We start from the raw sequence: 8,783 nt of genomic DNA, 5'->3' as shown, positions 1-8,783 counted from the left end.
CCCCACCTTGTCTCTCTCATATCCTGGGAGTTGGGACCAACATGACCACAACACTGCAAACAAAATTGCCAAGTAGCAGGTAAGGCGCTAGCTTCCATTGTGATTTGCGGGTCTTAGATGTGTTGCTTTTGTCTCCTGAAACTTGTGCTTTGGGGCTTCTAAATTAGCTCATTTCAGAGAGGGGCAAATGACAGCAACGACCACACTGCGAATGCTTTTCTACCAAGAAAACTACAACTCCCAAGATGCCTCCTTTCCGTCTCCATTTCCCAGCATCCCCTCTTCCCGGCTTGAAACAGGGTTTCCGCTCTTCCTGCTGCAGCATGTTCCAGGTGCGGCCGCAGCTTCGTCCCACTAGAGCTGTTCTAGTGCCTGGGAACGGGTCAGGCGATGTAGAGAAAGCCAACTGGTACAGATGGGTGTGGGAAAGACTGCAGGAGGTGAGACAAAAGGAGTGATCTGACTGTATTTATTGACTCTCCTCCCCACCAGCTGTTTGGAACACCCTGGATCAGCCACCTGGCTTCGTTCCCTGTCAAGCTGTGTGCCCCAGGCTCTGCTTCCATTTGGTGAAGTTTAGCATATAGGTTCCCTTTCTTTAAATCCACAGCTGGCAAGCAGGAGGGGGACTGGGGAAGGGTCTAACTTTTCTTTGTGGACCACTTTCAAATTGCTGAGCGTCTTGGCGGACCGCTTAATGATCTTTCCAAATGCTGTTTGTACCGTTAGCTAACTACTGTAAAGTGCTTTGCATAAAAGTGCTATATAAAAAAACCTTAATTAACTTTTTTGTTCTAGACATAAAAGCACACAACTCATATTTCAATATCAGTAGTCTTACCTTTCTAATGCGATGAATGTGCCCTCTCTCCCCTGCCACAGCAGCCCCCAAGCTGGGACTGCGAAGGAGCGGGGTCTATCTCCAGCAGCTGCAGCCCTGGAGCTGGGGGAAGTCAGTTCTTTCTCTGGCTGCTGCAGCCCTGCACATCCCAAATTCCCCCCACACCCTCTTCTCACCCCACTGCCCCCTCCCCCCTATTCTCTGCCCCCAAGGCCACCACCTCACCTTACATGTGCATCTTCTCCAGGGTCCAGGCACCTAATTAGTGGAGCCACGCCTGCATGGCTCTACTAATTAGGTGGGTGTCCCTTCATTCTCTCATGTGTGGCTGCCCAGGCGTGCACCTTAGAGGGAACTATCCACAGACCACCTGAATGATGCTCGTGGACCACAGTTTGAGAACCTCTGGTCTAGGCAGAAAATCTGCATTGAAGCAAAGAGAGAGAGAGAGATCATATTGTTTTTCTTACTCTAACAAACTTCCTTGTTCAGCATTAGAAGTAAGCGACTTTTTCTGTGATTCTTGTCTTTGTTGTATAACATCTCCCCGCCCCCCCCCCCCCCCCCCAGGCTTATTCAGAGCTCCCTTTTGGGGGAAGATCTAGCATGCTGATTTGAATGATGCCTGTAGGATGCAGAGTGTGATGTTTTATTCGTCCTTTAGGGACTCTCACCTGGTTCCCTGTAATTCCACTCGGGTATTTCTGTTATGAAGGTCAGTCACTTGACATCATATGGAAGAGAAAGTTAGCACAGAAATAAGGGATCGCTCTTAGCGAGATGCAAGCACAAGAGTGCAGTGATTGGTCACCCAAGGGAGAACCCCAAAAGGTATGTTTGAGAGAAATTGCTGGTTATTCAAATGAGGAATATTTGTAGAATCCTCAATCTCTCTCCACCCAGGCTATAATAATTCGCAGTGTGAACAGTGCTTTACATTTCCAAAGCACTAGGTAAATACTAGCTACTCACTCTTCTCCATGTTCCCCAGGCATTTAACCTTTCAACCTGACACACTGTAGCAAGGCCCCTCTTTATAATCCCGAAGACCCATTGGAGGAAAGTGAGCAATGCAATAGTTGGCTAACTTTGCTTGCTAAGGGACTGCGCAACCTTTGACAGTGCAATCATTGGTCTTCTCCACACAGATACCTGGTTTCCAGTGTATACTTCGAAATATGCCTGACCCAAGTAAGTCTGTTTTTTCTTGTCCCCTTATTTTGCCTTATCCCATGCTCAATATTTCCAGAAAGTGCAGGCTAATATTCATTATCTCAGTGTTTGTCTTCATGCTTGGGGAGTTGCTGCGCCCCCAGCCCTCAAGGAGATCCATAGTGTATAGCCTGCTCGAATGCTTTAATGGGAAGAGGGCTTGGGATGCTCCTCTGAATGCTACGTGCACATACTGTGATGCAAAACATTGCTCGTGCCTAGACAGTACATGCTTGACTAAGTCCTGCAAGCCCCAGAGATTCCACAGGGCCCCGAATGAGCTGGAGCAAACTTGAGAGCTCGATGGGGAAGTGTTCATGAAGGCTGACGTTCCAGAGTGCTATTTCTGCCAGTAGTTCTAGACTAGACAGCCTCTGTCTCAGCCCAGTTTCCAGCAGACTGGTGTCCGCAACGCCACCACCACCATCAGGACTGGTCTCTTTGTTGGCAATTTCGGCCAAGAGACCAAAGGCTGAGCCTTGGAGGCAAAACCACACACTGACCCTTACACCTGGCAGCTGCATGTGGAAGCACTTTGGTGGGATAGCGTGGCTGGAATTTGCACAGCTGCAGTGTACACTTGACACATACAGGGGATAAACAGAGGCCTTTGGTCTCCAGGGCTGCTAACCTAACCCCTTTCACAAGCACTAAATACACCGAGAATTAAAGAGAGAGAGAATCCCTGAAAGAGACATACACAGAGCATGCTAGCCGGGGTGGAGAGAAGGGGAAGAGCTCATTCTTTGCCAGATAAGGAAACACAAAGCAACTGAATCATTTCTCTACAAATCAGTTACAGCTCGAGAGAGAATCTGGCTGCCGTTCATGGAATCAGAACTCCATTGCGATGAGCAGACTATCATTATTGGACATAGTTCTGGTGCTGCTGCCGCCATGAGGTACAGTACAGGAGACATTGTATAGAGCTTCATGTTTCACACACTAATGTGAACAGGCCCATTTAAGCTAATGATCCCAGTTCTGCTTGACTTGAGATCGATGGCAAAACTACCCCCCCTGGCATCAGCGTGAGGAGAATCCTTTTAATGGGATTAGAACCAGGAGTAAGGGATTCAGGATTGGCTCTGTATTGGACCTCTTATCTGCCATTGAAGAACTGGACATGCAACAATGGGGACAGAACGCCACGATAAAACACCCCCAGCTAAATCGAATGTAATAGTTTGGGTGCTCTGGCATTACACGATCCATCTGAAAATCGTTGGGTGACGTGCCTGTAGCTGTAACTTGTCCAAATCTTTTACATGAACATCACCCCAGCTTTGCTGAAAGAACATTGTAAAGCCCTGCCGTCAGATTCAATCAGTTACTGTCTTGGCTTCTGCTGTTCCCTGCTTCTCATTCTCCTTTAAATGTAAAAACAATCTGGATTTTTTTTCATGTTCTTAACTGATAGATTAGAAGGTAAAAGCCATCTCCCAAAGGTGTTTGTGAGCACTTGGCAACTGCTTAAAATGACAGGAACTGTGTACCGTGTACCAGAATGATGTACAGCCAGCTTAGTGACTGGCTCCTTTTTTCCCCTCAGGTATGCAGAAACTCACAAGGTGTATGCAATTATTTTAGTGTCGGCTTACGTTTCCGACTTGGGAGATGAGAATGAAAGAGAGAGCGGTAAGTTGATCTCATTTGATCTATGCATGGCCTTCTCTTGAACCAGTTAAATTACTGGCATGACATTCACTAATCATTTGAAAGGAGAATCCTGTCCTTTCAAACACATCTGCTGCCAAACCTGAGACTGCTTGCTTGACACTGCAAAGTCAGAAATCTTTTAAATCCGTGACTGCTCCCAGTTTACATCTGGTCCCAAGAAGAAATTTGTTTGCATTGGAAATTTACAAGGAAGTAAACAGGACATTGAAGATACTACAGAGAGATTACATTCTGTTCCATAATTGTTTTTGTGCCCTTCAGGATACTTTAACCGACCTTGGCAATGGGAGAAGATCAAGGCTAACTGTCATCGCATTGTGCAGTTTGCTTCCACCGATGATCCTTTCCTTCCCTGGAGCGAGCAGCAGGCAGTGGCCAATGAGCTCAACGCAGAGCTATACAAGTTCACAGACAGGGGCCACTTTCAGAGCAGTGAATTCAATGAGCTAATAAGTGTGATCCAGGGAATACTCAATAGGGCTGCTTAAAGCAGGGCCAGTTCATTTTGTATTCCCTTACCTTGGGGGCAGGAGCTGCAGGCTGTATTTCCGACTGAGCAATTTGACAGCAAAGATCTAGAGCAGTGGCTTTCAAACATTTTTTCTGGGGACCCAGTTGAAGAAAATTGTTGATGCCCGCAACCCAACAGGGCTGGGGATGAGGGGTTTGGGAGGGGCTCTGGGCTGGGGCAGGAGGTTGGGGTGCAGGAGGGGTTCAGGGCTCTGGACTGGGGGTGCAGGCTCTGGGGTTGGGCTGGGGATGAGGGCTTTGGGGTGTAGGAAGGAGTTCTGGGTTTGGGGGGGCTCAAGGGGCAGGGGATTGGGGGGCTGGGTTGGGGCACGGACTTACCTGAGGCGGCTCCTGGTGAGCGGCGCAGCTGGGGTGCAAAGGCAGGCTTCCCGCCTGTCCTGGCACCATGGACCACGCTGCGCCCCGGAAGCAGCCAGCAGCAGGTCCAGCTCCTAGGCAGAGGTGCGCAAGTGGCTTTGCATGACTGTTGCCTGCAGGCACTGCCCCCAGTTCCCATTGGCTGGTACCCAGCCAATGGGCATGCGGAGCCGGTGCTCGGGCAGGGGCAGCGCGCAGAGCTCTGTGGTCCCCTGTCTCGAAGCTGGACCCACTGCTGGCTGCTTCCGGGGCACAGTGTGGTGTCGAAACAGACAGTAGCCTGCTTAGCTGGGCAGTGCCACTGATGGGACTTTTAACCAGAGCGACCCAGTGCCTGACATGCCACAACTCAAAGTTTGAAAAACGCTGATCTAGAGCACGATTAAGACCATGTACCATGTGAGCAAAGCTTGACTCATCAGCTTGCCCTGTTCTCTGGCAGCAGGTTCAGCACCCACACTGCCTGGAAATTAAGAAAGAATTGACTGTTCATGTAAAGGTTACAGATGGATGGAATGTGTACGGGAATACAGTGGGAAGAAAATTAAATTGGAAAGAGAACAGCTAATCCAAGGGCTAGATGGGCACTGTCTGGGAAGTCCTCACTCTGCTTTAAGGACCAGAGCCAGTAGCCATTGCAGTCAATGGGTGTCTTTCCATTAATGCCATGGGGCTTTGGGTCAGGACCTCCTATAGTGTAGTGACCATACTTCCATGTGTTCTCTTTCCTAGTTCACATTTGCTCTGCAGCTTATGGGACATACCTATTCTTTTGCCCTTTTTGTGTTGATTAGATTCATGGTTACAAGGGTGGTGATAATTTTTGATACTTTGCAAAGGCTCTATTTTTTTTAATCTCACAATAATATGGCTTTTGTTAGACAAAATACGTATCATTGCTTTTAAGGAGTTTAGGCTGTTACATGGGGCTATTCCACTACCTGTGGCTCAAGGCATGGTTATAGAGCCACAGATTTTAAGGTCAGAAAGGACCTCTGGTGGAACCCAAGCCAAAGAACCTCATCCCCTAACAGCCTGTGCTGGTGTGCTGTAAAGGGATATCTTCTGCAGTATTGCTGTCAGGCTGTCCTTTAACATTGTTTCCAATAAAATATGGACAGGTTGGTCTGAAAATTGGCAATGTAACTAAGCAGCTGCCACTCCATTGAAGTCAATGAAGTTACATCAGTCACAAAGAGCTATTACTCCAGACCAGACCCAACTAATGTTGGTAATTAAAACTGTAGCACGGGCATGGATAGTTTGGGGGGGAGGGGGGGGAAATCACAGGCTGGGCAAGAAAAAGGGCGTGGGATGATAACCTCAGATATTGCTTTGTACTTAAAATAGTCTCCTTTTCTATTTGTTATGCAAACCTGTCATATTTCAACAATAAAAGATCCCTCTTGCATTGGAGAAGTACATTCCTCTGCTGGTGTGCTGGGAAGATCAGTTAGAGTTGGAAGGGCATTCTTTCTGGTTACCCATTTACTACTCTGCTGGCTCCACAGTATGAACTGGGATGTGGGTTTGGGGTGGTGTTGCCAGGGAGGCAGTTTGTCTTGCTGCATAGGGAACAATGCAAGCTTTTATTAAATGCTTTAAAAGAAAAACATACATTAAACATTTTACATAAAAATGATCAAATGAATCTGTGTATCACTATGTGTAATTCCCTCTTTGATGTGTGTGTGTGTGTGTGTTTGTACATGCCTGCCTGCACACAGGCCCAAGCATCCTCTAAACTTTTTCAAAGAGAATAACTCTTGCTTGACAGTTTCTCAGGGTATGTCTACACTACAAGACTATTTCGAATCAACTTAATTCGAATTTGTGGAATCGACCTTATGAAGTCGAAGTTGTGTATCCACACTAAATACACTAGTTCGACTGTGTGAGTCCACAGTAACGGGGCCAGCGTCGACTTTGGAAGCGGTGCACTGTGGGAAGTTATCCCACAGTTCCCGCACTCCCCGCTGCCCATTGGAATTCTGGGATTTCCCCCAATGCATGCTGGGGGGAAAAATGTGTCGAGGGTGGTTTTGGGTAACTGTCATCATTGAACCGTCAATCACGCCCTCCCTCCCTCCCTCCCTGAAAGCGCCTGCGGGCAATCTGTTCGTGCACTTTTCTGCTCAGTGACAGCGCGGGCGCCACAGCACTTTGAGCACGGATCCTGCTGCAGTTATGGCCGTTGTCAACTCCTCGCACCTTATCGTCCACCTCTTCCACAGTCAGCTGCTGAGAAATAGGGCTACTTTTCAATGGTGCTGCGAGCACTGGTGGACCATGGGGGACGTTTTACCAACATCAACGTCGGGTGGCCAGGCAAAGTTCATGACGTGCTTGTTTTCAGGAACTGTGGTCTGTTTAGATGCCTGCAGGAAGGTAGTTTCTTCCCGGACCACAAAATAAGTCTTGGGGATGTGCAGATGCCTATAGTGATCGTCGGGGACCCAGCCTACCCGCTAATGCCCTGGCTCGTGAAGCTCTGTGCAGGCGCCTTGCACAGCGACAAGGAACTCTTCAAGTACCAGCGAGCAGTGAGCAGCGTGACCTGTGACTGTTCAGTTTCTTTACAGAGAAGCTGAACCTGCCCCTGTTTCTTTACCAAGTGACTGTTGACTATCATCTGCAGTTACATACCCCACCCACCCCGCTTCCCCAACTTCCAACACACGTTTAAAAATAAAATACATGTTCCACTGTAACTTTACAAAGGTTTCTTTATTGATGACTTTGCGTTACAGGGTTGAAACTGGGACACGGACTGTGCTGGGTAGGGTGTGCGGTGATGTAAAGACCGCCTGTAAACTCGAGGAATGACAGGCTCCTGCTCCCAGAGCGGTCTGCAGTGCTGGACTGGATGTTTCAATGGAGCCTGCCATCCCTCCTTTTTGGGACTCTGTGTGCGGGGGGCTATGTGGCCTTCTGGCGGGGGAGGACGGATACAGATTCCTCTGCTGCCTGGCTCTGTGGTCCAGGACAGGGACCGTTGCATGAGATCTGTAACCCCCCTCCCCCGCTACAAAGTCACGTACCCCCCCACCCACACAGAACCTGCAAACCACCTCCCATACCGACCAGGGTGCGTACTGACTGCAGTGTGTGTGTGACCTGCTGCTGATCCTGCCCCCATGTCTGTACCCTGGTAAAGGTGATTGTCCTGTCAAATTACCAACCCCCTTCCCCCCATTCAAACACAGTCTCCTCTAAAAGAACATGACGGAAACAGTAATTAACAGAAAAGTATTTTTTATTATCAACTAGACAGTTAGGGGATGAAACTGGGATGGGGGCTTGGGTGAGGCGGGAAGGAAAGGACTTCTCAAAATTTAGGGTATGAGAGCTTTTGGGTACTTGAGCACTCTGCTGGGGTGCAGTGACAGTTTACACGGCCTCTGGCGCCCCTCCTTCTGGTTATTTTGGGTGAGGGGGGTATGGGACTTTGTGGCGGGGGAGGGCGGTTGCAGATACACTGCAGGGGGGCTCTGTCCTCCTGCCTGAGGTCCTGCAGAACATGCACAAGGCGAAGGAGCATGTCCGTTTGCTCCCTCATTAGTCCAAGCAGCATTTGAGTCGCCTGCTTGTCTTCCTCACGCCACCTCTCCTCCCGTTCGCTGTGTGAGAGCTGGTACAGAAAGAGGGTCTCCCTCCACTGGCTCTGCTGGTCCGCCTCGTCTCGGGAGCACCCCATAAGTTCAGCGAACATCTCGTCCCGTGTCTTTCTTTCGCCACCTAATCTTTGCCAGCCTCTGTGAGGGGGATGCTGTGGCAGGTCTGGAGACAGTCGAAGCTGTGTGATGGGAAAAAGGGAGTGAATTCCTTGCAAAGATAAATTTTTGCGAACAATGAACACAGTCTAGTCTGTCTCTGTGAATTCTGGGTTGAGATCCCAGTGCCTGATGGGGCAAAAACCATTTTTGCGGGTGGTTCTGGGTAAATGTCGTCAGTCATCCCTTCCTCACAGGGTCCCAGAGCTCATGTACAGAGCCTAGCACAACCATGGGGTCCTGGTGTGCAGTACATAGAATTAACAGGGGAGGGATAAAAAGTGCAGTAAATGCTGCTTTGTCTCCTGCCTGGGTGGCAGTTCAGTTGCTGGAAAGCTACAAAGTACATGGCCCAAGACTCTACCAGACACCCCAGGATCTGGCTTTAC

At 49.0% G+C, this 8,783-nt stretch overlaps 1 protein-coding gene across 2 annotated transcripts; it reads left to right on the top strand.

The window, feature by feature from the left end:
- Positions 1-31: 31 nt before the first annotated feature.
- Positions 32-4,414, top strand: RBBP9 (RB binding protein 9, serine hydrolase). Of its 2 annotated transcripts, XM_045010729.1 has the most exons (6): positions 32-79; positions 274-440; positions 1,990-2,032; positions 2,850-2,955; positions 3,606-3,691; positions 3,995-4,414. In XM_045010729.1, exons 2-6 carry the CDS (start codon positions 324-326, stop codon positions 4,219-4,221), a joined length of 579 nt encoding a protein of 192 aa, XP_044866664.1. In that variant the 5' UTR covers positions 32-79; positions 274-323; the 3' UTR covers positions 4,222-4,414. The 2 variants fall into 2 exon arrangements, with proteins under 2 accessions (XP_044866664.1, XP_044866663.1); XM_045010728.1 differs by lacking the exon at positions 32-79 and having other exon boundaries at positions 213-440.
- The last annotated feature ends 4,369 nt before the right edge of the window (positions 4,415-8,783 follow it).

Source organism: Mauremys mutica, chromosome 3 (genome assembly GCF_020497125.1).
Source record: "Mauremys mutica isolate MM-2020 ecotype Southern chromosome 3, ASM2049712v1, whole genome shotgun sequence".
NCBI lineage: Eukaryota > Metazoa > Chordata > Testudines > Geoemydidae > Mauremys > Mauremys mutica.
This window is presented reverse-complemented; position numbering and strand designations above follow the sequence as displayed.

Coding starts and splice junctions, on each gene's coding strand:
- RBBP9 (XM_045010728.1), top strand. CDS start 246: ATGCCTCCTTTCCGTCTCCATTTCCCAGCATCCCCTCTTCCCGGCTTG. Junction 2,033..2,849: donor TCGAAATATGCCTGACCCAA/GTAAGTCTGTTT, acceptor TCTACAAATCAG/TTACAGCTCGAGAGAGAATC. Junction 2,956..3,605: donor GGTGCTGCTGCCGCCATGAG/GTACAGTACAGG, acceptor TTTTCCCCTCAG/GTATGCAGAAACTCACAAGG.